General features: G+C 46.2%; 1 protein-coding gene across 1 annotated transcript in view; it reads left to right on the plus strand.

Annotated features, from left to right (window-relative positions):
* The window catches only part of LOC100446260 (tubulin alpha-1C chain), a 57221-nt gene that overhangs the window by 17176 nt on the left and 12529 nt on the right, over nucleotides 1-27516 (plus strand). The window contains exon 3 of the mRNA XM_054527209.2: nucleotides 1989-2097. Coding sequence (XP_054383184.2) covers nucleotides 1989-2097 — 109 coding nt within the window. The remainder of the gene's footprint in view (nucleotides 1-1988; nucleotides 2098-27516) is intronic.

Raw genomic sequence — 27516 nt, forward strand, 5'->3', positions numbered from 1 at the left:
AGGAGGAGGTTCCCCTCCTTTACTTCTGTTTCTCTGCTGATAAACAAATGTCAGGCATCTTCCTGGATCCGGGCCCTGATTCACTAAGTTACTGTATATCCATTGCCCTTTTTTGTCCTCCAAACACTGAGCTCTCAGTGCTCTTCTGGCTGGATCCAGATTGTGAAGATTACAGCCCACTGGTCCCTTTCAGGACTTGGGGGCCCAACCTTCCATCTCCAGGGCCTCAAGGAGCCTTCCATTCCTGATGGGTTCCCTATTACCGTGTTTCTGGTGCTACCAGACAAAAGAGAAGGCCCTGTTTTGACCCAGAGCCCTATAGCTGTGCCCTGATGGGAGATGGGAATTTTGATGTCTGACAACCTGATCAACAGCATGACTCCTAGACCGAGTGAACCGTGGTCGGTCCACGAGCCTTCATCACTAGAGGAAAAACGCAGATGAATGATTATGACGCTTGAAGCAATGAAGCTCTGCAAGTAGGAGGGTCCGGAAGGTTATTCCGGAATCACTGGGCAAGGTGAAGGGCAGGGCTGCGTAAGCGAAAGCGTCTGCTCAGTGCAGGGCAGCATAAACTCTGCAACATAAAAAGAGGGAAGCTGAGCTCTGGCATCATCTTGCGGGTTGCAGTTCCCGGCAACAGGGCTGGCTCCAGAGCAGAAGCGCAACCCGTCATCTTCCTGCGGGCCGCAGCCATAGGTGGAGAAAGGTGGTACCACAAGGCTCTCCCAGTGGATGACGGTGACGCGCAATAAGCAGATGATTGCAGAGGCTCCTGTCAAATGGGTGCAGAGAAAAGGGAAGTGGGGAGAGGAGGAGGGACCTAGAAATGGCACTGCAACGATCCTGGAATAAAAACGAGGGGCCACAGTCAGAAATGACAAACGCCTCCACCTTGAAACGCAACCCCTAGCCCATTTATCCAATTTGCCTCTGATAACAGCTTTTAATATGTTGTAAATCCCATTAAAGCAGGATAGAATAAATGAAAGCAGTCCCCTACCAGGTTCTAATTTTCATTCTCCTTTAGGATTGTCTTAAATAACAAGGACACCCTAAAAATCAAGTCCACCCTGTTTAGCTGTGGCAAGCGCTAAAAACCGTTAAGCTCGTTGAAACACTGCTCTCCAAACCAGAGTAGGCTTCCAGGTTTCTCTGCAGAGCAGAAAGGAGGCTGTGGTTGTGTCCATGACTTTGCTTCCTTGGTTAGTGAGGTGACGTGCAGCGCCACGGACTGGGCCTGGGCTCCCACCCGCGTGGCGCCGCAGTCCTGGCAAGCCCCGAGCGCTCTGTCCCCGGTGACCAGCAGGCGGCGCTATCTCCGGGCCGCAGCCACCGCCCCGCCCGCCACGAAGGCCACTTCCGCCGCGGCTCGGCGAGCGCGCCCCCGCCACGCCCTGCTGTTTAGAAGCGGCCTTTCTTCACATAGCGTTGTCCGCGAAAGTTTCTGAACGCTTGTGACAATTAATGCTGTTTGAAAACCTCCGTCTTGGGTCTTTTGGAAGAGTGGACATTCCTAAAAAAAAATTTTCTTTTTGGAGACGGAGTGTTGCTTTTGTTGCCCAGACTGGAGTGCAGTGGCGCGATCTCGGCTCACTGCAACCTCCGCCTCCCAGGTTCAAGCGATTCTCCTGCCTCAGACTCCCGAGTATTTGGGATTACAGGCACCCGCCACCACGCCCAGCTAATTTTTGTATTTTTAGTAAAGACGGGGTTTCACCATGTTGGTCAGGCTGGTCTCGAATTCCTGTCCTCGTGATCCGCCCGCCTCGGCCTCCCAAAGTGCTGGGATTACAGGCGTGAGCGACTGTGCCCGGCCAAAAAAAAAAAGTTTAATTTGGGATTGCGTAATCAAAAAGTCTTTTAGACATCTCAAATGCATTGTAACTTATTCGAATAAAAAGGGCCCCGACACGACAAAAAGGCAGTATAGGTTGAAAATTAGAATGCTTAAAAAAAAAAAAAATTCCCCTTCCTGTTTGTTCCAGATTTTTCTACAAGCTTGGAGGACAGCTCGCGAAAATTCAGCTGGGGCGCCATCTGCTGGACGCGCCGCGCCGCTGCAAGGCCCTTTCCGGGAAGGTGTCGGGGTTGCAGGTCAGCGCCCCATTTTTTATCCAGGGGAGACTCGCTGGCACCAAGGTAGCATTCAAATGCTACCTTGGCTGGACCAGGCTGGGCGCAGTGGCTCACACTTGTAATCCCAACCCTTTGGAAGGCCGAGCTAGGTGGATCACCTGAGGTCAGGAGTTTGAGACCAGCCTGGCCAACATGGTGAAACCCTGTCTCTACTAAAAATACAAAAATTAGCTGGGCCTGGTGGTGCGCGCCTGTAATCCCAGCTACTCGGGAGGCTGAGGCAGGAGAATTGCTTGAACCTGGGAGGCGAAAGTTGCACTCCAGCCTGGGTGACAGGGCGAGACTCCGTCTCAAAAAAAAAAACACAAACATACATATATATATGTGTATATATATATATATATAGTTTTCTATATATATATATAGTTTTTAAAAAATAAAAAGAGACCAGGCTGACTCTCTGCAAGAAAGTGGCCTGTGTTGAGGAACCCTCGGGCCTCAGTGAGTCGTCATTTGTTACATTGGTGGTCTCTGAGGAAAACCTGAGGCTCAACTCATTTAATTTCCTCCACTGGCCCACGGGAACAGGGCTACAAACTAAAACTATGCTTTCCATCAGTCCACACAGCGGATTTCAGGGACAGAAATCACAATGTACTTATTCTGAATGCTTCCGATTTTGCTGAATGGGAGGAGTTTCCAAGGTGAAGAGGGTGACAGAAATGAAATTAATCTGGGAGTAGGGAGATGTTAAAATGTGGCCTTGCCATGGTTTGATATAAGATCATGAAGCCCTGCCGACATTTTCCAAACTCCTCAGTCAGTTCTGATTCAGCTGAAGATTTTTCTATTTAGAAGACTTCAGGCCCTTTTCACATGAGGGTCTAAACGCATTAGCAAACACATTTATACATATACTTCAGCATGAGACTGCATTCCCCGGTATTGCACTTTGTTAAAGCCCATAATCAGAAAACGCTGGGAGAACTGGTAGAAAGCAGAATATTAGAGCAGATTGCAGTTGGCCCACCCACCTGGAAAAATATGGTATGAGGGATAGAAAGCATTTGTAATGGAAACATGTTATCAAGCATAGTTCTGACCTGGCAAACCTTGATAGTTACTTTCCAACAAAACCGAATGTTGTATTCAGAGATGAGCTTATGATGGTTTTCCTGAAAGAGATGAAGTAGCTTTATCAACAGTATAGCCTACTGAAGCCTCACTGATTATGTAGTCCTTGGGGTCCATGTCATGTGACTTCCATGTAAGTCATGTGTCATTTAATGACTGATACTTTCTAAGAAATGCATCCTTAGGCAATTTCATCACTGTGCAAACATCATAGAGTGCACATACACAAACCTAGGTGGTAGTGTCTTCTACACTCCTAGGCTATATAACATAGCCTATTGCTCGTAGGCTTCAAAACTATATAGCATGTAACTGTACTGAATACTGTAGGCAATTGTAACACCATGATAAGTATTCGTGTATCTAAACATAGCTAAACAGAAAAGGAACAGTATTTGATACAGTACAGATTATGATATTATAATCTTATGGAACCACCATCATTAATGAGGTCCACCATTGACTGAAACATCATTATGCAAAGCATGACTGTATAGTCAATATGTTATAAGGACATCCTTTGGTACTTCAATAACTAAGCCCTCGTGAATGAGACCTGCTGATTCTACCATGATGCTGATCATAGAGAAAATGTTAACTTTCTATATGGGTGCTTGAAGAAGATACTCAGACAACTAACAAAACGAGATGAGAAATAAGATAAAAATCCGGGCCAGGCGTCGTGGCTCACACCTGTAATCCCAACACTTTGGGAGGCTGAGGCGGGTGGATCGGCTGAGGCAGGTGGATCACCTGAGGCCAGGAGTTCAAGAACAGCCTGACCAACATGGAGAAACACCATCTCTACTAAAAATACAAAATTAGCCGGGAGTGGTGGCGCGTGCCTGTAATCCCAGCTACTCGGGAGGCTGAGGCAGGAGAATTGCTTGAACCTGGGAGCGGAGGTTCCGGTGAGCTGAGATCATGCCATTGCCCTCCAGCCTGGGCAATGAGTGAAACTCCGTCTCAAAAAAACAAAAGAAGGAAAAAAGAAAAATAAGATAAAAATCTACCCTGGGCTGGACGTGGTAGCTCACGCCTGTAATCCCAGCACTTTGGGAGGCTGAGGCAGGAGGATCACTTGAGCCCAGGAGTTCAAGACCAGCCTGGGCAACACAGTGAGACCCCTGTCTCTATTAAAAGTTTTCAAAATTAGCCACATGTGGTGGCACGTGCCTGCAGTCCCAGCTACTTGGGAGGCCAAGGTAAGAATATCCCTTGAGCCTAGGAGTTCGAGGATGCAGTGAGTATGATCGCGCCACTGCACTCCGGCCTGGGTGACAGAGACCCTGTCAAAAAAAAAAAGAGAGAGAGAGAGAAAGGGGTGGGGAGGCAGGGAGGAAGGAAAGGAAAAAGGAAAGGGAATGGAGGAGAAGGGAAGAAACCAGGCGCGGTGGCTCACACCTGTAATCCCAGCACTTTGGGAGGCTGAAGCAGGTGGATTACTTGAGGTCAGGATTTTGAGACCAGCCTGGCCAACTTTGTGAAAACTTGTCTTTACTAAAAATCCAAAAATTAGCTGGGCATGGTGGTGGGCGCCTGTAATCCCAGCTACTCAGGAGGCTGAGGCAGAAGAATAGTTTGAACCTGGGAGGCAGAGGTTGCAGTGAGCCGAGATTGTTCCACTGCACTCCAGCCTCGGTGACAAGAGCGAGATTCCGCCTCAAAAAAAAAAAAAAAAAAAAAAAAAATTCACTCTGGCAATGCATGAGTGGACTGTATCAGAAAACTAGTAAGACGAAGTTATTGGGTACCGAACTGTGACTAGAATAGGAAATACTGATGGCTAGTGCCACATCTATTGTATCCCACAATTCTGCTAATGTGAAAATATATAAGAAAAAACTAATTTAGTTTCTCCTGTACTGTCACTCAACAATCAACACAGAATACTTCTGTGACCTCTGGTCACCAAAATGTGTGTGGGGATTTTTCCCCACCAACAATCAATCAGTTCTTTTCTGCAATGGATAGTAACTGGGTGTTCTCTAGTTCAATTCTCACACTACCTGGAGAGCCTCGGATCCCATGAGGACTGAGTCCCACGAGACTGAGCCCCGCTTAGGATGCTGATTGCGAGCCCCAGGTGGTTTTTACCGGCTATAAATGAGAGTTCCCACAACCTCCTCCTTGGGATCAATTAATTTGCTGGAATGGCTCACACAACTCCAGGAAGCACTTATTTTTGTTTACCGGTTTATTACAAAGGATATTCATTTTTTAATTTTTTTGCTTATTTTTATATTTTAAAAATTTGTTTACAGACAAGGTCTTACTGTGTTACCCAGGCTGATTTTGAACTCCTGGGCTCAAGCATGCACCACCGCACCTGGCTACAAAGGATATTTTCAAGGATGCAAATAAACAACCAGATAGAGAGATGCATAGGGCGAGGTACGGAGGAAGGGGCACCAAGCGTCCATGCCGTCCCTGGGCACACCATTCTCCAGGAACCTCTACGTGTTCAGCCATCCAGAAGCTCTCTGAACCCTGCCCTTTTGGGTTTTTACTGAGGCTTCATTACATAGGAATGATTGATTAAACCGTTGGCCATTTGATGGTCAGCTTAACCTTTAGCCCCTCTCCCCTCCCTGGAAGTTCCAGCCCTCTGGGAATGTGGCTGGTTCCCCTGGCAACCAGATCCCCATCCTCTGTAGCCATCCTGATTTTCGCCTCATTAAGGTAAACTCAGGTGTCTTGAAGAGTTTGGTAAAAATAACAAAAGATTGTCTGTCTTCCACCTTTATTACTCAAGCTTTTCCTGAACTGCTTCAAGACTCAGGACAAAAGGCCTTTAACAAAAGATATTGCTCTAGTCACTTAGGAAATGACAAGGCTTACAGGAGCTGAGAGCCAGGAATAGTGGAGGAATACCAAAATATATACATCATAACGTCACATAATGTATTAATATTTGTAGAGTCGGCCACGTGTGGTGGCTCATACCTGTAATCCCAGCACTTTGGGAGGCCGAAGTGGGCGGATCACCTGAGGTCAGGAGTTTGAGACCAGCCTGGCCAACATGGTGAAACCCCATCTCTACTAAAAATACAAAAATTAGCCAGGTGTGGTGACATGTGCCTGTAGTTCCAGCTACTCAGGAGGCTGAGGCAGGAGAATCACTTGAACCTGTGAGGTGGACGTTACAGCGAACTGAGATTTCACCACTGCACTCCATCCTGGGTGACAGAGTGAGACTCTGTCTCAAAAAGAAAAAAAAAAAGAAATAAATTGCCGGAAGCTGGGTGCAGCTGCGTACTCCCGTAGTCCCAGCTACTCGGGAGGCTGAGTTGGGAGGATCGTGTGAGCCCAGGAGTTGGGAGTCCAGCCCTGGCAACATAGAGAGATGGTATCTCTAAATAAATAAATAGCTTGATAACAAAGCAGCACTGAATATTGGCATTAAGTAGAGAGTCGAGCATCTCTCAGCAAAGGTTTTTTCAGGGCCTCTGGCTTGGGACAGGACCAGGAGGGGAGGTGGAGCAGTGGGATCTTCCACTTGTGTGGCACAAATCAGTCCCTTGAAACTGTTTTCTCTTGTTGTTCTGCTTATTTCAGTTGCTTGTTTGCTAGGAGGGTGCCTCCACCCTCAGAGCACAGCCACACACACACCCTGCCTTTTTCCTCACAGACATCCCAAGAGCATTCTCTGAGCATTATTTTTGGGGAAGCCAATATAAAAAGGCTGCCCACTCCCCTGGCAGTTGAACTCAGGATTCAAATATTTATGTTTGGCAAAAAGCAAGGGGAAAATTTTTCTGGAGATGACCTCTCCCTTGACTTTCAGCTTGTTCTATAATTGGGCTTTTGAGAATATGTGACCATTCTCTGAAAAAAAAAAAAAAGAAAGAAACATTAAATTCAGTAGTTTCTATCTGGACCCTAGAGTTAAGTGTGTCCCTCATGTTGAAATCCTGATTCCACAGAGGAACTGCCTTAAAAATATCAATTCAACTCATTTTTGTGTTTTCAGTATAGATCAGTCCTCTTCTCTCCTCTCCCCACAAAATGTCAGGCTTATCAGAGGGTCTTAGATTTCTGGCCACTTCCTGGACCCCCACAGGGTGCCCCTGCTGTGAGCTGGCAGCACCTCCAAGTTCCCCATTGTGGCTCTTTTATCTACTTATTTATTTTTGGGACAGGGTCTCTCTCTGTCACCCATGCTCGAGTGCAGTGGTGCGAACACTGGTCAGTGCAACTTCGACCTCCCGGGCTCAAGTGATCCTTCTGCCTCAGCCTTGCGAGGTAGCTGGCACTACAGGCGTGCACCACCACACTGGACTAATTTTTTTATTATTATTTTTTTGTAGAGACGGACTCTCACTATGTTGTCCAGGCTGGTCTTGAACTCCTGGGTTCAAGTAGTTCTCCCACCTCAGCCTCACAAAGTGTTGGGATTACAGGCATTAGCCACTGCACCCAGCCCATCATAGCTCTTTTTTTCTTTTTGAGATGGAGTCTCACTCTGTCACCCAGGCTGGAGGGCAGTGGCGAGATCTCAGCTTACTGCAATCTCTGCCTCCCAGGTTCAAGCGATTCTCCCGCCTCAGCCTCCCAAGTAGCTAGGACTATAGGAGTGCACCACCACGCCCAGCAAATTTTTGTATTTTTAGTAGAGACAGGGTTTCACCATGTTAGCCAGGCTGGTCTTGAACTCCTGACCTCAGGTGAACCACCCGCCTCGGCCTCCCAAAGTGCTAGGATTACAGGCGTGAGCCACCCTGCCTGGTCCCATCTTAGCTCTTATAATACCATATATAATATGATTTATCTGTGTCTTCCATACCAGACACTTAAATTTTATGAGAATGGGGCCAAGATTATCATGTTCATTTTGTACCCCCGGTGCCTAACTAGTGCCTCAGACCAGGCAAATGTTAGGTAGGATTCAACACTGAGATGGGAGGGAAAGGTATTTCCATTGGAGTAAGTGGAAGGACCACATACAAAGGTAGAGACCTGGAAGAGTGACAAGGAGCATGAATGTGGTTTGCTTCAGCCTGAAGGGACTGACAGGAGGTAAGATGGGGTGATTATGATGTGAGTGTGAGTTTAAGGCAGTGGTCATCAGAACTTGAAATAGTTACAATTCATGCAATTTCTGGTGTATGATAAATGCTTTACACATATTTTCCTTCCCTCCCTCCCTCCCTCCCTCCCTTCCTTCCTTCCTTTTTTGAGAGTCTCGCTCTGTGCCCAGGCAAGAGTGCAATGGTGTGATCTCAGCTCACTGCAACCTCTGCCTCCCGGATTCAAGCAATTCTGCCTCAGCCTCCCAAGTAGCTGGGACTACAGGCGCACGCCGACACGCCCGGCTAATTTTTTGTATTTTACTAGAGATTAGGTTTTACTGTGTTGTCCAGGCTGGTCACGAACTCCTGAGCTCGGGCAATCTGCTCACCTCGGCCTCCCAAAGTGCTAGGATTACAGGTGTGAGCCACCGTGCCCAGCCTTTATACATATTTTCATCAAAACTTAGAGCCTTCTTTCTTTTTTTTTTTTTTTTTTTTTGAGACAGTTTCATTCTTGTTGCCCAGGCTGGAGTGCAGTGGCGTGATCTCAGCTCACTGCAGCCTCCGCCTCCCGGATTCAAGTGATTCTTCTGCCTCAGCCTCCCAAGTAACTGGGATTACAGGTGCCCGCCACCACACCTGGCTAATTTTTTGTATTTTTAGTAGAGATGGGGTTTCACCATGTTGGCCAGGCTGGTTTTGAACTCCTGGCCTCAAGCAATCCACCTGTCTCGGCCTCCCAAAGTTCTGGGATTACAGGTATGAGCCACTGCACCCAGCCAAAAGTTTACAGCCTTCTTAGACAAGGTGGCATGAGGAAAAAAATGTGGTTTGGAGCCACAGATCTAGCTCCTTCCATTTGTAGAAAATATTACTTAACTAGCAAAACCAGTCCCCATGGCCAAACCAATCAGTCAAATGGAGTTATTTTGTTTTTTTGTTTTGTGTTGTGTGTGTTTTTGTTTTGTTTTGTTTTGAGATGGGGTCTTGCTCTGTCACTCAGGCTGGAGTACAGTGGCACAATCCTAGCTCACTGCAGCCTCAAATCCCCAGGTTCAAGCAATCCTCCCACCTCAGCCTCCCGAGTAGCTGGAACTGAAGGTGCACACCACCACACCCAGCTAATTTCCAGCTAATTTTTTTGTTGTTGTTGTTATTTACACAGACAGGGTCTCCCTGTGTTGCCCAGGCTGGTCTCAAACTCCTAGGCTCAAGCAATCCTCCTGCCTCAGCCTCCCAAAGTGCTGGGAATACAGGTATGAGCTACCACACCTGGCTTATCTGTGACTTCTAATTCTTTTGTTGTTGTTGTTTTGAGACAGGGTCTTACTCCTGTTGCCCAAGCTGCAGTGCAATGGTGTGATCTCGGCTCACTGCAACCTCTGCCTCCCAGGCTCAAGCTGATCCTCCCACCTTAGTGGCCTGAGTATCTGGGACTACAGGCACATGCACCACCACACCCAGCTAATTTTTGTATTTTTAATAGAGACAGGGTTTTTGCCATGTTGCTCAGGCTGGTCTCGAACTCCTAGGCTCAAGTGATCTGCCTGCCTCAGTCTCTGGAAGTGCTGGGATTACAGGTGTGAGCCACTGTGCCCGGTCGTGACTTCCAATTCTAAGAAGCTTGCCATGAATTTGTTAAGATGAAATAAGATGCAGGCCGGGTGCGGTGGCTCATGCCTGTAATCCCAGCACTTTGGGAGGCCAAGGTGGGCGGATCACCTAAGGTCGGGAGTTCAAGACCAGCCTGGCCAACATGGAGAAAACCCCATCTCTACTAAAAATACAAAAAATAGCTGGTGGCGCGTGCCTGTAGTCCCAGCTACTCGCCAAGCTAAGGCGGGAGAATCGCTTGAACCTGGGAGACAGAGGTTGCAGTGAGCCGAGATCGCACCACTGCCCTACAGCCTGGGCGACAGTGTGAGACTCCATCTCCAAAAAAAAAGAAATCAGATGCTACCCTGTGAGTGTTTCTTACTTGGCTCTCAGGAGATCCTCCATCAGTCATGATGCTTCTCCAATTATCCCTTTGCTTGGGAACATCACACATAGCATAGTTCAGGATGGCTAAGGGATAGCTTTGGTTTTTGATTTTTATTATTTTGTCTATTTATTTATTTTGAGACAGAGTCTTGCTCTATTGCTCAGGCTGGAGTGCAGTGGTGCAATCATGGTTCACTACAGCCTCAATCTTTTTGCTGTGAAGGCTAAGAGAACTTGGGAAGGGGAGGCCGGAAAAGAAAAATCAGCTCATTGCAAACCATTCTCAGGCAGATCCCTTTAAGGAAAGGGTACATTTGGTGGTTTAGAACCCGGAAATTGAGACTTGTAATACTATCTTGTTAGAAGAAAAACTTTAGGCCAGGCATGGTGGCTCATGCCTATAATCCCAGTGCTTTGGGAGACTAAGGTGGGAGGATCTCTTGCTGTCAGGATGTCAAGACGAGTCTGGGCAACACAGCGAGATCCCGTATCTACAAATAATTAAAAAATTAGCTGGGTGTGGTGGCATGCACCTGTAGTTTTAGCTACTTGAGTGGCTGAGGTGGGATCACTTGAGCCCAGGAAGTCGAGGCTGCAGTGAGCTATGATCATGACACTGCACTCCAGCCTGGGTGACAGGAGCAAGACCCTGTCTCAAAAAAAAAGGGGTGGGGGACACAATTGCTGGCTGAGGTGATAGCAAGGAACAGCATCAGCATGAAGAAAATGCACAGTAGTTCCATGCCTGCTGTCAAAGAGCGGGCGGTCTCACTGACACAGGACATACAAGTAACAATAGTAAAAGATGAATAGTGCATGACTAATGCATAGAGGAAGGACAGTGAGGAAGAACTGTAGGAGAACAGAGAAAGGGCAATTTTTAAAACTCTGTTTTAGGCGAGGCGCAGTGACTCACGCCTACAATCCTAGCATGTTGGGAGGCCGAGGTGGGCAGATCACCTGAGGTCAGGAGTTTCAGACCAGCCTGGCCAACATGGTGAAACATCGTCTCTACTAAAAATACAAAAATGTGGGGCCAGGTGCAGTGGCTCACACCTGTAATCCCAGCACTTTGGGAGGCCAAGGCGGGCGGGTCACGAAGTCAGGAGATTGAGACCATCCTGGCCAACATGGTGAAACCCCGTCTCTACTAAAAATACAAAAAATTAGCCAGGCATGCTGGCGCACATCTGTAGTCCCAGCTACTCAGGAAGCTGAGGCAGGAGAATCGCTTGAACCCAGGAGGCAGAGGTTGCAGTGAGCCGAGATCGCACCACTGCACTCCAGCCTGAGCGACAGAGTGAGAATCTTGAAAAAAAAAAAAAAAAATTAGCCAGGCGTGGTGGCAGGCGCCTGTAATCCCAACTACTCGGGAGGCTGAGGCACGATAATCACTTGAACCCAGGAGGTAAAGTTTGCAGTGAGCCGAGATTGTGCCACTGCACTCCAGCCTTGGCGACAGAGTGAGACTCTGTCTCAAAAAAAAAAAAAAGAAAAAAAAATCTGTTTTAAAACATGTATTGCCTGCAGAAACAGCTGAATTTTCAGCAAGGCCCTAAATGGGGCTCTAAATGGCCTCACCACTCACCACAGTATTTTCATTTTCAAATTCCACACATTGTTTGGTCATGTTTCTCCTTCTCCATCTTTTACCACAAAATGGATGTTTCCCTTCTGATTTGGGAGACTGTGTCTTCTTAGAAGAAACATCTAAAAATGGGAAAGCTTGTGATTAAGAAGAATTTACATCTATAGTCCTGGTCTTTTGAAGATATCTACAGTATCTTCAAAATGTTCAAATGTCCAGGGAAGAAGGAAATTAAGGGAAGTAATTTGAGTAGCTTCCCTATTTTTAGAAATTCTATTACGACCAAATTTTCCCAGAGAGGTATATATATTTTTTTCTTTTGAGATGGAGTTTCATTCGTGTTGCCCAGGCTGGAGTTCAATGGCATGATCCCAGAGAGGGGATTCTTTAGAGTTCACAAAGAACATCATAATAAGGCATAATAATACCTTATAGTTGTGTCTAATGGATATAATATCAAAGAGTTTTCATGATTTTATCCCTGCATTCCCACCAGTCATGTCTCCACTGTGTGTAAGGATGGAAAACGAGGTCAAGGGCCATCCCAGACTCACAGTCTGAACAGGAGCTCAGACCTCCTGACAAATACTGTGTTGGGAAAGGACTCTGAAGCATCCTCCCAGATGCTTGCTCAGACCACACCTTCCTTATAATAACTTTATAATAACACCCTAGGTATTATTTTAGCTATTTAACAGAAAAAAAACAAGACTTGGAGAAGATAAATATACTCATCAAGTACACAGTGACTAAGTGGCAGAGCTACAATTCAACCCAGGCCTGTCTTACTCAGAGCCTGTTTTAGTGCCTGGAAAGTAAATGATAATCTTTGATAAGACAGTTTCAGTACAGTGGTCAAGACAGAACACAAATTACAAGGGGTTTATTCACTTATTCATCACATGTTTATTGAGGAGGGTGAAATGTCCAGCTATGGCAGTGTGAAGAAGTGGGCAAATTCTTTCCCTAAAAAAAAATTACAAAGGTGGAAAAAATTGACAAAAATGACCATTTCTGGCACTCTGAAAATTGACCAAAGGCATGTAATAATCTGAGAAACAGCCAGGCATGGTGGCTCACACCTGTAATCCCAGCACTTTGGGAGGCCAAGGTGGGAGGATCACTTGAGGCTAGGAGTCTGAGACCAGCCTGGGCAACATAGTGAGACTCCCATCTTTACAAAAAATAAAAATAAAAAAATTAGCCAGGCAGTGGTGGCACATGTCTGTAGTCACAGCTACTCAGAAGGCTGAGGTAGAAGGATTACTTGAGGCTAGGAATTTGAAGCTGAATTGAGCTCTGATCACTGCACCCCAACCTGGATGAAAAAAATCTGAGAAGCGTTTATGTTTGAGTAACTGCTGAACTTTTGTAATAACAGTGGGAATCTGTGGCATCTTGCCTGGGGACGCTCCCATTCTCAGCTGTCCCTTCAGCTCCGTCAGCAAGGGGATTTTGCCAGGGTGGGGATTGCTGTAACAACCAGCCTTGCAGCTACACTCAAAGAGGGCCTACTTGGTTTGGAGCAGGGCAGGACCAAAGGTTCTACTAACCTGAGGTTACAGTTCTGGCTGGGGCAAGCATCTTCCTGGCTAAACTTCTACATATTTACAACAGATAACAGAGGGCCTAAGATTGCCACATACTTCTTCTTTTTTTTCTTTTCTGAGATGGACTCTCACTCTGTCGCCCAGGCTGGAGTGCAGTGGCACGATCTCAGCTACCTGCAACCTCAGCCTCCCAAGTTCAAGCGATTCCCCTGCCTCAGCCTCCCAAGTAGATGGGACTACAGGCATGCGCCACCGTGCCCACCTAATTTTTGTATTTTTTAGTAGAGACCAGGTTTCACCATGTTGGCCAGGCTGGTCTCAAATTCCTGATCTCAAGTGATCTGCCCGCCTCAGCCTCCCAAAGTGATAGGATTACAGGCGAGAGCCACTGCATCTGGCCTAATTGCCACATACTTCTGACTGACCCTGGGGCAGCCTGCCTAGAGAAAATGTGATGGAAGAACCCAACACAGAATAAAAGTAAAAGCCCAGATAGAATTGAAAATGGCCTGAACTTGGCCGGGCGCAGTGGCTCACGCCTGTAATCCCAGCACTTTGGGAGGCCGAGGCGGGTGGATCATGAGGTTCAGGAGATCGAGACCATCCTGGCTAACACAGTAAAACCCCGTCTCTACTAAATATACAAAAAATTAGCCGGGTGTGGTGGCGGGCGCCTGTAATCCCAGCTCCTTGGGAGGCTGAGGCAGGAGAATGGCGTGAACCCGGGAGGCGGAGCTTGCAGTGAGCCGAGATCGCGCCAGTGCACTCTAGCCTGGGCGACAGAGCGAGACACCATCTCAAAAAAAAAAAAAAAAGAAAATGGCCTGAACTTTGAATTGTGTGCTTCCTAAAACATGCAGAAATGCATTATCGGAAGACAGAAGGCCAACTGGCTTATGGCATTTCAGGACAATTTCTGCCCCATCATTGGTCAACCAGGAGGCTACTCAGACACAGGGGGCAACCCCTAGGAAGCCAGACTTAAAAAGTAAAACAAGGCCGGGCACAGTGGCTCACAGTGACCCAGCACTTTGGGAGGCCGAGGCGGGTGGATCATCTGAGGTCAGGAGCTCGAGACCAGCCTGACCAATATGGTGAAACCCTATCTCTACTAAAAATACAAAAATTAGCCAGGCTTGGTGGCAGGTACCTGTAATCTCAGCTACTTGGGAGGCTGACACAGGAGAATTGCATGAACCCAGGAGATGGAGGTTACAGTGAACTGAGATCATGCCACTGCACTCCAGCCTGGGTGACAGAGCGAGACTCCATCTCAAAAAAAAAAAAAAAAAAAGTAAAACAAGAGAAAAGAAACTGAGCAGAGAGATCAGCAGCTAGAAACCTCAGAGGAGAGACAGAGCTCATAGATTTAACCCAGGCAAGTCACTAAACAAAGACAAACCCGCCGGACTTGGTGGCTTACGCCTGTAATCCCAGCACTTTTGGAGGCTGAGGCGGGTGGATCACCTGAGGTCAGGAGATCAAGACCAGCCTGACCAATATGGTGAAACCCCATTTCTACTGAAAATACAAAAATTAGCTGAGCATGGTGGCATGCACCTATAGTCCCAGCTACTCAGGAGGCTGATTGCTTCTCAGCCTTTTGGCTAAGATCAGATGTACTCAGGAGGCTGACACAGGAGAGTTGCTTGAACCTGGGAGGCAGAGGTTGCAGTGAGCCGAGATCGCGCCACTGCACTCCAGCCTGGGCAACAGAGCAAGACTCTGTCTCAAAACAAACAAACAAGACAAACCCACAAACAAAGCAAAAAACAGGCTTTAGAAAGTAAAATCGGCTGGGCACGTTGGCTTACGCCTGTAATCCCAGCACTTTGGGAGGCCAAGGCAAGCGGATCACGAGGTTAGGAGTTCAAGACCAGCCTGGCCAGCATGGTGAAACCCCGTCTCTACTAAAAATACAAAAAAATTAGCCAGGCATGGTGGCGTGCACCTGTAATCCCAGCTACTCAGGAGGCTGAGGAAGGAGAATTGCTTGACACCAGGAGGCAGAAGTTGCAGTGAGCCTAGATCCTGACACTGCACTCCAGCCTGGGCGACAGAACGAGATTCTGTCTCAAAAAAAAAAAAAGAAAGAAAGAAAAGTAAAATCAGAGCCAGGTGCAGTGGCTCACACCTGTAATCCCAGCAGTTTGGGAGGCTGAGGCAGGCAGATCACGAGGTCAGGAGATCGAGACCATCCTGGCCAACATGGTGAAACCCCATATCTACTAAAGTACAAAAAATTAGCCAGGCTTGGTGGCACGCACCTGTAGTCCCAGCTACCCGGGAGGCTGAGACAGGAGAACTGCTTGAACCTGGGAGGTGGAGGTTGCAGTGAACCAAGATAGAGCCACTACACTTCAGCCTGGTGACAGAGCAAGACTCCGTCTCAAAAGTAAAAAAAAAGAAAAAGAAAGTGGCTCACGCCTGTAAGCCCAGCATTTTGGGAGACTGAGGCTGGCAGATCACCTGAGGTCAGGAGTTCGAAACCAGCCTGGCCAACAAGGTGAAACCCGTCTCTACTAAAAATACAAAAATTAGCTGGGCACGGTGGTGGCGCCTGTAGTTCCAGCTACTCAGGAGGCTGAGGCAGGAGAATCACCTGAACCTGGGAGGCAGAGGTTACAGTGAGGTGAGACCGGGTTGTTGCCTGGACAACAACAGCGAAACTCTGTCTCAAAAAAAAAAAAAAAAAAGAAAAGGGCCAGGCGCGGTGGCTCATGTCTGTAATCTCAGCACTTTGGGAGGCCGAGGCGGGTGGATCACGAGGTCAGGAGATCGAGACCATCCTGGCTAACACAATAAAACCCCGTCTCTACTAAAAATTCAACAAAAAATAATTAGCCGGGCATAGTGGTGGGCGCCTGTAGTCCCAGCTACTCAGGAGGCTGAGGCAGGAGAATGGCGTGAACCCGGGAGGCGGAGCTTGCAGTGAGCTGAGATGGCGCCACTGCACTCCAGCCTGGGTGACAGAGCGAGACTCCGTCTCAAAAAAAAAAAAAAGTTAGAAATCAACAACGGAAAGAGATCTTGGAAATCCCTATGTATTTGGAAATAAAACAGACTTCTAAATAGCACATAGGTCAAAAGCCATTTCACAAGGGAAATCTTAAAATATTTTGAACTGAGTAAAAATGAAAATACAACATATCAAAATTTATGGGAAGCAGCTAGAAGTGCTTAGAGGAAAACATGTATATAAGAAGAAAAGAAAGGTCTCAAATCAAATTAAGCTTCTACCTTAAGAAAATAAAAAGAAGACCAGGCGCGGTGGCTCATGCCTGTAATCCCAGCATTTTGGGGGGCTGAGACGGGCCGATCACCTGAGGTCGGGAGTTTGAGACCAGCCTGACCAACATAGACAAACCCCGTCTCTACTAAAAATACAAAATTAGCTGGGTGTGGTGGCGCATGCCTGTAATCCCAGGTACTCAGAAGGTGGAGGCAGGAGAATCGCTTGAACCCGGGTGGCGGAGGTTGTGATGAACTCAGATGGCGCCACTGCACTCCAGCCTGGTCGACAAGAGTGAAACTCCGTCTCTAAATAAATAAATAAATAAATAAATAAAAGATCAAACTAAACTCAAGGTTAGCAAAATAGAGGAAATAAAGATTAGAGCAAAAATCAATGAAACAGAAAACAGCAATATAGAAAATCAACGAACAAAAAGTTGTTTCTTTGAAAAAATAACAATGGCTGGGCGTGGTGGCTCACACCTATAATCCTAGCACTTTGGGAAGCAGAGGCAGGTGGATCACTTGAGCCCAGGAGTTGGAGACCAGCCTGGGTAACATGGTGAACACTGTCTCTTCCAAAAAAATACAAAAATTAGCCAGTCATGGTGGCACATGACTGTAGTCCCAGCTACTTGGATGGGGATGCTCACGAGATAGAATCGCTTGAGCCTGAGAGGTTGAGGCTGCAGTGAGCTGAGGTCACGCCACTGCACTCCAGCAGGCAATAGAGCAAAACATTGTCTCCAAAAAAAAATAGTAAGATTAGCCAAGGGAAAAAATTTTTTAAAAAGGCCAGACATGGTGGCTCATGCCTGTAATTCCAACACTTTGGGAGGCCGAGGCAGGTGGATCACTTGAGGTCAGGAGTTTGAGACCAGCCTGGCCCAACATGGTGAAACCCCATCTCTACTAAAAATACAAAAATTAGCCGGGTGTGGTGGCGGGTGCCTGTAATCCCAGTTACTCAGGAGGCTGAGGCAGGAGAATCGCTTGAACCCGGGAGGTGGAAGGTTGCAGTGAGCCGAGATTGTGCCACTGCACTGCAACCTGGGTGACAGAGTGAGACTCCATCTCAAAAAATAATAATAATAAATTTGTTTTAAAAAACAGAAGACACAAATTACCAATATCTAGAATGAAAGAGAGGACATCAATCTCTGCCCTACAAAAATTAAAATTATAAAAGTATATTATGGGGCCAGGCATGGTGGCTCATGACTATAATCCCGACACTTTGGGAGGCTGAGGTGGGCAGATTGCTTGAGCCCAGGAGTTCCAGAACAGCCTGCGTAACAGTGAAACCCCATCTCTACCATACACACACACAAAATATAATATGAACAACTTTATACCAGTACATTAGGCAATTTAATGAAATGAAAAATCCCTAGAAAGGCACAAATTATCAAGACCAACTCAAGAAGAAATAGGATATCCAAACATACCTATATCAAGTGGTTAAAAAAAAATGAATTTAAAAAACAATCTTCCAGCTGGGCATGGTGGCTCACACCTGTAATCCCAGCACTTTGAGAGGCCAAGGCAGGTAGATCACTTGAGGTCGGGAGTTCAAGACCAGCCTGGGCATTATGGCAAAACCCCCATCTCAACCAAAATGTACAAAAATTACCCAGGTGGGGTGGCACACACCTATAGTACCAGCTACTTGGGAGGCTGAGGTGGGACAATAACTTGAACCAGGGAGGTGGAGGTTGCAGTGAGCTGAGATTGTACCACTGCACTCCAGCCTGGGGCAACAGAGTGAGACCCTGTCTCAAAAACAAATAAATGAACAAACAAAAACAATCTAACAATCCTCCCACAAGAGCCCAGCCCAGATGGCTTCACTGGTAAATTCCATTAAATATTTAAAGAACCAATAATACAAATATTCAACAAATTATTTCAGAAATTAGAGGAGGAACACTTCCCAATTTATTCTATAAATTCAATATTACTCTGATACTACAACCAGATAAAGACACTGTAAGAAAAGTATATATCGATATCATTATAAATATTGATACAAAAGTTGTCTGCAAACCAAATTCAGCAACATACAGAAGAGGTTATAGGCCGGGCCTGGTGGCTCACCTTGTAATTCTAGCACTTTGGGAGGCCGAGACGGATGGATCAGTTGAGGTCAGCAGTTCAAGACTAGCCTGGCTAACATTGTGAAACCTCTGTCTCTACTAAAAATATAAAAATTAGCTGGGCGGTGGTGGGCACCTTTAATCACAGCTACTTTGGAGGCTGGGGAAGGAGAATCGCTTGAGCCCAAGAGGTGGAGGTTGTAGTGAGCTGAGATGGCACCACTGCACTCCAGCTTGGGCGACAGAGTGAGACTCGGTATTTAAAAAAAAAAAAGATTATACAACACAACCAAGTTGTATTTATTCCAAGGATGCATGGTTGGTTTAAATTCTAAAATCAATTAATGTAATATACAATATTAATAAAGGACAAAAGCTACATAATCATCTCAATCGATGCAGAAAAAACATTTGACAAAATCCAACCCATTCATGATAAAAACTCAACGAACTAGGAATAAAAGGGAATATCCTTAACCAGATAAGGGGCTTCTAAGAAAAACCAACAGCAAACATTCTGAGTCTGTCAGCTGGTGAATGGGTAAATAAAATATGCTACATCCATACAATGCAATACTGTTCAGCAGTAAGAAGGAATGAAGGATGAATGCATGTTACCATATAGATTAAACTCCAGAATATGATGCTAGGTGGCAGAAACCAGATGCACAGGTTAGGATGTTTTTGCTCTGTAAGGCATTAACCAGTTTTGTATCTACCTATAAATTTTATTCTAATAAAATTGTAAGTGTCTTTCCTAATAAAATATGTAAATTCCTGCTCTTCAAGTGCTCTTTTCACCAGCTTGACCATTTTACTGCTTCCTTTAGTTAATAAAACTTGGTGTTTATTCTATATTTGTATGACAGTCATAATCTTAACTTTTTCAAAATTATATTTTAACAAGAAAGACATAGCAGTAGGGGCTTGTGGACATTCTTTTCTGACTGCTTCTATTTTCTCAGTGAATAAGGGTGAAAAGTCATGAACTGAGAGTGAGAATAGGGAGAAGGTTTGGGGGAAGTTGAGGGTAGTGAAGAAGATATTACAAAAAGACTTTTAGAGCCTGGCCAACATGGCGAAACCCCATCTCTACTAAAAATACAAAAATTGGCTGGGCGCGGTGCCTCACACCTGTAATCCCAGCACTTTGGGAGGCCGAGGCGGGTGGATCACAAGGTCAGGAGATCGAGACCATCCTCACTAACATGGTGAAACCCCGTCTCTACTGAAAACATATAAAAGATTAGCCAGGCATGGTGGCGGGCGCCTGTAGTCCCAGCTACTCAGGAGGCTGAGGCAGGAGAATCACTTGAACCCGGGAGGCGGAGGTTGCGGTGAGCCGAGATCATGCCATTGCACTCCAGCCTGGGGCAACAAGAGGGAGACTCCATCTCAAAACAGAAACAAAAACAAAAATTAGTCAAGTGTGGTAGGCCTCTATAATCCCAGCCACTTGGGGAGGCTGAGGCAGGAGAATTCCTTGAACCTGGGAGGTGGAGGTTGCAGTGAGCCGAGATTGCAGCACCACTGCACTCCAGCCTGGGTAGCAGAGCCAGACCCTATCTTAAAAAAAAACAAAAAAAAATACTTTCAGGAGAGTGGGAAAGTGAAAGATTAAGGGAAATTCCGGATGACTGCTGAGCAATATAAACCCGCTGGAGGTTAGTAGTCATGAATTTTAAACGGAACTCTCAGCATACCACAGCCATGCCTGCAGGCATGGAGTAGGCAGAGTTAGATTTAATCAGGTTATTCGGTTTTGCTAAGTGAGCACAAACAAGAAAATAAAGCATGAGAGTTGGTAGGTGTAAGCTATGGCGGAAGCTATGGAAGGAGACCTGAGGATGTAGCGGAATAGAGGACAGTGCACACGTGGGCATGTCAATGTCTTGTAAGTCCCAGTTAGGTAGAGGGGTTGTGGGTATTGGTTTCGTAGAGCTAAAAAGTGGGAGGTTGTGGTTGGACGGTGGGATGCTTAAAATTGAAATCATGAAGGGAGGGGGCATGGGGAGGGGATACTCATTTTATTTTTGAGAGAGGGTTTCACTCTTGCCCAGGCTGGAGTGCAGTGGCACCGACATGGCTCACTTGAATTCTTGGGCTCAAGCTATCCTCCCACCTCAGCCTCCCCAGTAGCTGGGACTACAGGCATGTACCACCACACCATGCTAATTTTAAATTTTTTTGTAGGTCTTGAATTCCTGGACTCAAGCAATCTTCCTGCTTCTGCCTCCCAAAGTGGCCTATAATTTTATTTGAACAGTAACTCAAACTGGTACTGAAACTAGAGTTCAGTCCCAATTTGTCTAAACAAAAGAAAGTGAAGGGTCAAGAAAAAGGGTTAAATTATGAAGCAAAATCCCAGAGACTGTGAGCAGGAATACAGAACTGGGGCACAGGTGGATAGGACTAGTATTAATAAAATCAGGGACAGGGAGCCCTACAGAGATAGAAGAGAGGATAAAAGCAGGAAGGGGAGCCAGGTGCAGTGACTCACACCTGTAACCCCAGCAGTTTGGGAGGCCGAGGCAGGCGGATCACCTGAGGTCGGGAGTTCGAGACCAGCCTGACCAACATGGAGAACCCCTGTCTCTACTAAAAATACCAAATTAGCCAGGCGTGGTGGCGCATGCCTGTAATCCCAGCTACTCGGGAGGCTGAGGCAGGAGAATCGCTTGAACCCGGGAGCTGGAGGTTGCGGTGAGCCAAGATCATGCCATTGCACTCTAGTCTGGGCAACAAGAGTGAAACTCCGTCTCAAGAAAAGAAAAAAAAAATTAGCCGAGTGTCATGGCGCACGCCTGTAATCCCAACTACTCAGGAGGCTGAGGCAGAGATCACCTGAACTTGGGAAGTGGAAGCTGCATTGAACCGAGATCATGCCACTGCACTCCAGCCTGGGCAACAGAGCGAGGCTCCATCTCAAAAAAAAAAAAAGCAAATGAATTGTCAAATGAGGAGATATATAGGGTGAGGTCTGGAAGGCTCCTGAGTGCAGCAGCTTCTGTCCTTTGAGTGTAGTGGAGCTGGGGTGCACAACCCTCCTGGCAAGTGGATGTGTTCTTGTTTACCAGTTTGGAACTCTGGGAACCCCGTAGTTTAGGGATTTTTATGGAGGCTTCATCACATAGGCATGATCAATTTTTAACTCAATCCCTAGTCCTTCTCCCCTCCCTGGAGGATGGGGGATGTGGCTAAATTTTCAAGCTTCTAATCATGACTTTGTCTTTCTGGTGACCAGACCCTATCCTGAAGCTATCCAGCAAGCCACCAAGAGACCCTCATTAGTACAAAAGATGCTCCCATCACCCACGAAGTTCCAAGGGATTTAGGAGCTCTGTGTCAGGAACTTGGTGCAGAGGCAAAATACATATATTTCTTTTTCTTTTATTTTTTAAGTAGAAATGGGGTCCCTCTGTGTTGCCCAGGGTGGTCTCAAACTCCTGAGCTCAAGTGATCCTACCACTTCAGTCTCCCAAAGTGCTGGGATTACAGGCTTGAGCCACTGCACCTGGCCTCAGGCTGTTTTGGAGCAAGTCTTATCCTCACACCAAATGCAGATGGAGAAACTCACCCAAAATACAACTACGGACCTTGCCAAAGGTTACTCTAATCACACTATAAGCCAGAATTCCTATAATTATAATGGCTCTGAGAGTTTACAGTGAATAGTCTAATTCAGTATTTTGTTATTCTAATCTTTACTTTCCTTACCCTGCAGTGCTTTTCCCTTTGTGTTTTATCTTGTCCTTATCTTTAAAGGTCAAAATGATTCTGTTGCTTGCTAAGAAACCAACTACCACTTTCCCCAGCAGCTGAACTTATGTTTTTTTTTTTATTAAAAAAAATATATATATATTATATATATTTCTCTGATAGAGGTCTTGCTATGTTGCTCAGGCTGGTCTCAAACCTCTGGACTCGTGTGATCCACCCACCTTGGTCTTCCAAAGTGCTGGAATTACAGGCATGAACCACTCTACCTGGTAGATTCGTCTTTTTTTTTTTTTTTTCCGAGACTGAGTCTCATTCTATCACCTAGGCTGGAGTGCAGTGGCGCAATCTCAGCTCACTGCAACCTCCACCGCCCAGGTTCAAGCGATTCTCCATTCTCGTGTCTCAGCCTCTGGAGTAGCTGGGATTACAGGCGTCTGCCACCACGCCTGGCTAATTTTTATATTTTTATTAGAGACAGGGTTTCACCATGTTGGCCAGGCTAGTCTGGAACTCCTGACATCACGTGATCTGCCAGCCGCAGTCTCCCAAAGTGTCTGGGATTACAGGTGTGAGCCACCACACCCAGCCAGATTTATCTTTTTAGGCTTCCATAGCAATGTGCTTGAGGCTAGGGCGTGGTGGCTGACATCTGTATTCCCAGCATTTGGGGAGGCTGAGGCCAGTGGGTGTGGTGGCACGTGCCTGTAGTCCCAGCTACTTGGGAGGCCCAGGTGGGAAGATCACCTGAGCTTGGGACGTTGAGGCTGCAGTGAGCTACAATGGTGCCACTGCACTCCAGCCTGGGTGAGAGTGAGACCCTGTGTCAAAAACAAGCAAACGAACAACACTAAAAGAAACTAGCGTGTTTGGGGTTAGGCCCTCCTGGCCTTGACCAAAGGCCATGAAACCCCCCAATGCAATCGAGCAAGTGAGCATCAGGGAAACAGGCTGTGTAGCTTGTCAGGTGATCTCTGTTCCAGGATAATTTTTTTTTTCCTCTGAAGCAACTTTGGTTTATTATCAGTCATTTCATGCAGAGTAAAGAGAAAGAACAGCGTGAATTTAAAATTTGTTTCTTTGTTTTGAACAAAAATTATTTCTTCTTTTTCTTTTCCACAGTGTGTGAACCCAGCTCTGTCCCTTGGGTTCCGTACAAATAAATGGAGCAGCTGAGGGAACTGGATAAGAAGTTGATTTTGTAGTTACAGGCTGTTCCGTATCACCCATTTACAAGGTCAGTGGGGACTGAAACTGACCAAAACAGAGAACTATGTACTTTAAAATAAGGAAATCTTTATCTACCAGAAACACACAAAGAACTTTCAGGGGTTCTAAAGGGCTTATATTCCTGACTCCATTGGAACAAAATATGCTGGAGGGTAAGGAAAAAAGTATATGGACTAGAGGATCAAAAACAGCAAAGTGTTGTGAAAACAGAGGCCTGCAAGTGCAGACCCTCATCTGTTAGAACCCTGTTCCAGCCTCCTTCCTTCACTGCATCTCCTGAGGGGTTTAGGGACATTGCAGATTTTGATGATTTGGGGAAATAAACATGTAATTAAAGTTGTAGATATAAAAGTGGTTCTATATTAATGTTCTTGGAGAGAAGACAGTAATTTAGGCCAGGAGCGGTGGCTCACGCCTGTAATCCTAACACTTTGGGAGGCCGAGGCGGGTGGATCACCTGAGGTCAGGAGTTCGAGACCAGCCCGGCCAACATGATGAAACCCCGTCTCTACTAAAAATACAAAAATTAGCTGGGCATGGTGGTGGGCGCCTATAATCCCAGCTACTTGGGAGTCTGCGGCAAGAGAATCACTTGAACCCAGGGGGCAGAGGTTGCAGTGAGTCCAGATCAAGCCACTCCATCTCAAAAAAAAAAAAAAAAAAAAAAAAAGAAGACAGTGGTTTAGAAATGAAGGCCTTAAAGCCAACCTCCTGAGGGAACGGTTGGGATTCCAAAGAAGGCTGGACTGAAGGCAGCATGCGCTGCTGTGTGACCTCAGGGCAGTTCCCAAAGCCAGGCAGCCTCCATTTCCTCTCCTGTAAAATGGAGGTAACAATAGTGTCTACCTCATAGGGTTTTCATGAAGAATAAATAAGTTAAAGCATTTAAACTCCTCAATCCAGGGATGAACACCTAGCATGCAGATACTGGTACTAGCAGTGGAGGGGCTGAGGAAAGGGGGCGGGAAGAGGCATTTTCTTTTTTTAAATTTTACGTTTGCAGGCCAGGCGAGGTGGCTCAAGCTTGTAATTCCAGCACTTTGGGAGGCCAAGGTGGGAGGATTGCTTGAGGCCAGGAGTTTGAGACAGACTGGACAACAGCAAGACCCTCTCGCTACAAAAAATACAAAAAATTAGCCAAGCATGGTGGCACACACGGTAACCTCAGCTATTCAGGAAGCTAAGGCGAGAGGACTGCTTGAGCCCAGGAAGTTGAGGCTGCAGTGTGTCGTGATCATGCCAGCGCACCCCAGCCTGGGTGACAGAGGGAGACCCTGTTTCAAAAAAAATGTTGTACAGCTGTACAATGTGTTTGTGTTTTAAGCTGTGTTATTACAAGAGACAAAAAGTTTTAAAAAGTTTACAATTTCTTTTTTTTTTTTTTTTTTTGAGCAGAGTCCCACTTTATTGCCCAGGCTGGAGTGCAGTGGTACAATCTTGGCTCACTGCAGCCTCCGCCTTCCGGGTTTCAGCGATTCTCCTGCCTCAGCCTCCCAAGTAGCTGAGATTATAGGCATGCGCCACCACATCCGGCTAATTTTTTGTATGTTTAGTAGAGATGGGGTCTCACCATGTTGGCCAGGCTGATTGTGAACTCCTGACCTCAAGTGATCCGCCCACCTCAGCCTCCCAAAGTGCTAGGATTACAGGCATGAGCCACAGAACCTGGCCTTACAAATTTTTAAAGCTACAGTAGGCTAAAGTTAATTTATTATTGAAGAAAGAAACATGTTTTCAAGTTTAATGTAGCCTAAGTGTCAGTGTTTATAAAGTCTACAGTAGTATACAATAATGTCCTAGGTCAGCTGGGTGCAGTGGCTCCCACCTGTAATCCCAGCACTTTGGGAGGCCCAGGAGGGAGCATCACTTGAGCCCAGGAGTTTGTGAGCAGCCTGGGCAACAGAGTTTTTATAAAAATTATTTATGTTTTGTTTTTTGTTTTTCTTTTTGAGACAGTCTCGCTCTATTGCCCAGGCTGGAGTGAACTGGTGTGATCTGGGCACACTGCAACCTCCACCTCCCTAGTTCAAGCGATTCTCCTGCTTCAGCCTCCCAAGTAGCTGGGATTACAGGTGTGCACCACAACGCCTGGCTAATTTTTGTGTTTTTAGTAGAGATGGGGTTTTGCCATGTTGGTCAGGCTGGTCTTGAACTCCTGACCTCAGGTGATCAGCCCGCCTTGGCCTCCCAAAGTGCTAGGATTACAGGCATGAGCTATCATGCCCAGCTATAAGTAAATAAATAAATAATTCAAAAATGAATTTTGTTTTGAGACGGAGTTTTGCTCTTGTTGCCCAGGCTGGAGTGCAATGGCACACTCTCGGCTCACTGCAACCTCCACCTTCCAGGTTCAAACAATTCTCTTGCCTCAGCCTCCCGAGTAGCTGGGACCACAGGCATGTGCCACCACGCCCGGCTAACTTTTTTGTATTTTTAGTAGAGACGGGGTTTCTCCGTGTTGGTCAGGCTGGTCTCGAACTCCTGACCTCAGGTGATCCACCCGCCTCAGCCTCCCAAAGTGCTGGGATTACAGGTGTGAGCCACCATGCCCAGCCAAAAATGAAAAATTTTTTAAAATGTCCTAGGCCTTCACATTCACTTACCACTGACTCACTAAGCATCTTCCAGTCCTGCAAGTTCCATTCATGGTAAGTGCCCTATATAGGTGTGCCATCTTTTATCTTTTATACCATATTTTTACCATAAGTTTTCTATGTTTAGATACAAATACTTTCTTTTTTTTTTTTGAGACAGAGTCTCACTGTGTCGCCCAGGCTGGAATGCAGTGTGTGATCTCGGCTCACTGCAACCTCTGCCTCCCGGGTTCAAGCGATTCTTGTGCCTCAGCCTCCTGAGTAGCTGGGACTACAGGCACACACCACCATGCCTGGCTAATTTTTGTATTTTTAATAGAGTTGGGATTTCACCATGTAGGCCAGTCTGGTCTCAAACGCCTGACCTCAAGTGATCTGCCTGCCTCAACCTCCCAAAGTGCTGGGATTACAGGCGTGAACCACCACGCCCAACCTAGATACAAATACTTATCATCTAGTTACAATCGCCTAAGTATTCAGTACAGTAACAGGCTGCACAAGTTTCTAGCTTTGGAGCAATAAGCTAGGTTTGCGTATGTATACTCTGTGATGTTCCCACAATGAATAAATTGCCTAGGATGCATTTCTTAGAACAGATCTTGGTTGTTAAGTGACACATGGCTTACATGAGTAAAAAGAGACCGGTTTCACCTCTAAGTTTCCTAACTATGATTTATGCACTGATATTCTCTCTAGTATTCAGATTCCATTGCCTTAATTATGTATGAAAAAACATTACTTAGTGTACTTGATAATGGCTGGCTGTGTGTCCTGGGAGGAGGAGGAGGCAGGTGGAGACGCAGAAAAGTAAAACGGAAAAGATTATCCTGAGATTCACAGTCCCTAAGCAAATTCCCCATTGTCTTGCTTGGTGGCAAGAAGTTAGTCGCAGGGAAAGAAAACCTTCAGGGGCCTTCTACTTTGGGCCGCCTGAGTGCTTTTTCAGTACATGAATAAATTTATTAAATAAATGTTACTATAAATAGAAAAGTTTTCCAGGCTCTATGATATAGTCCATTTATTAGAATAATACTGTAGACAATTGAAGAATGTGAGTAGTTCCTTTTAATTTTCCTCCAAGAGAATTTTATCTGTGTATCCTAAAGGAATGGGGGAAGGAGGCAAGGGAATGGTGGCTAATTCCAGGAAAGATTAGCAAGAGCTTGAGTAAGAAGTCTTGGGTGTAGGGATACAGGGTGGGAATACAGGTCAAAGGAACCGGTTCAGTTGTTTCAGTTAGTCACCGAGGAAGCGATGCCACAGCACTGTATTTTTAGGAAATATAAAGCAGATCAGAAC

Source organism: Pongo abelii, chromosome 10 (genome assembly GCF_028885655.2).
Source record: "Pongo abelii isolate AG06213 chromosome 10, NHGRI_mPonAbe1-v2.0_pri, whole genome shotgun sequence".
NCBI classification, from domain to species: domain Eukaryota; kingdom Metazoa; phylum Chordata; class Mammalia; order Primates; family Hominidae; genus Pongo; species Pongo abelii.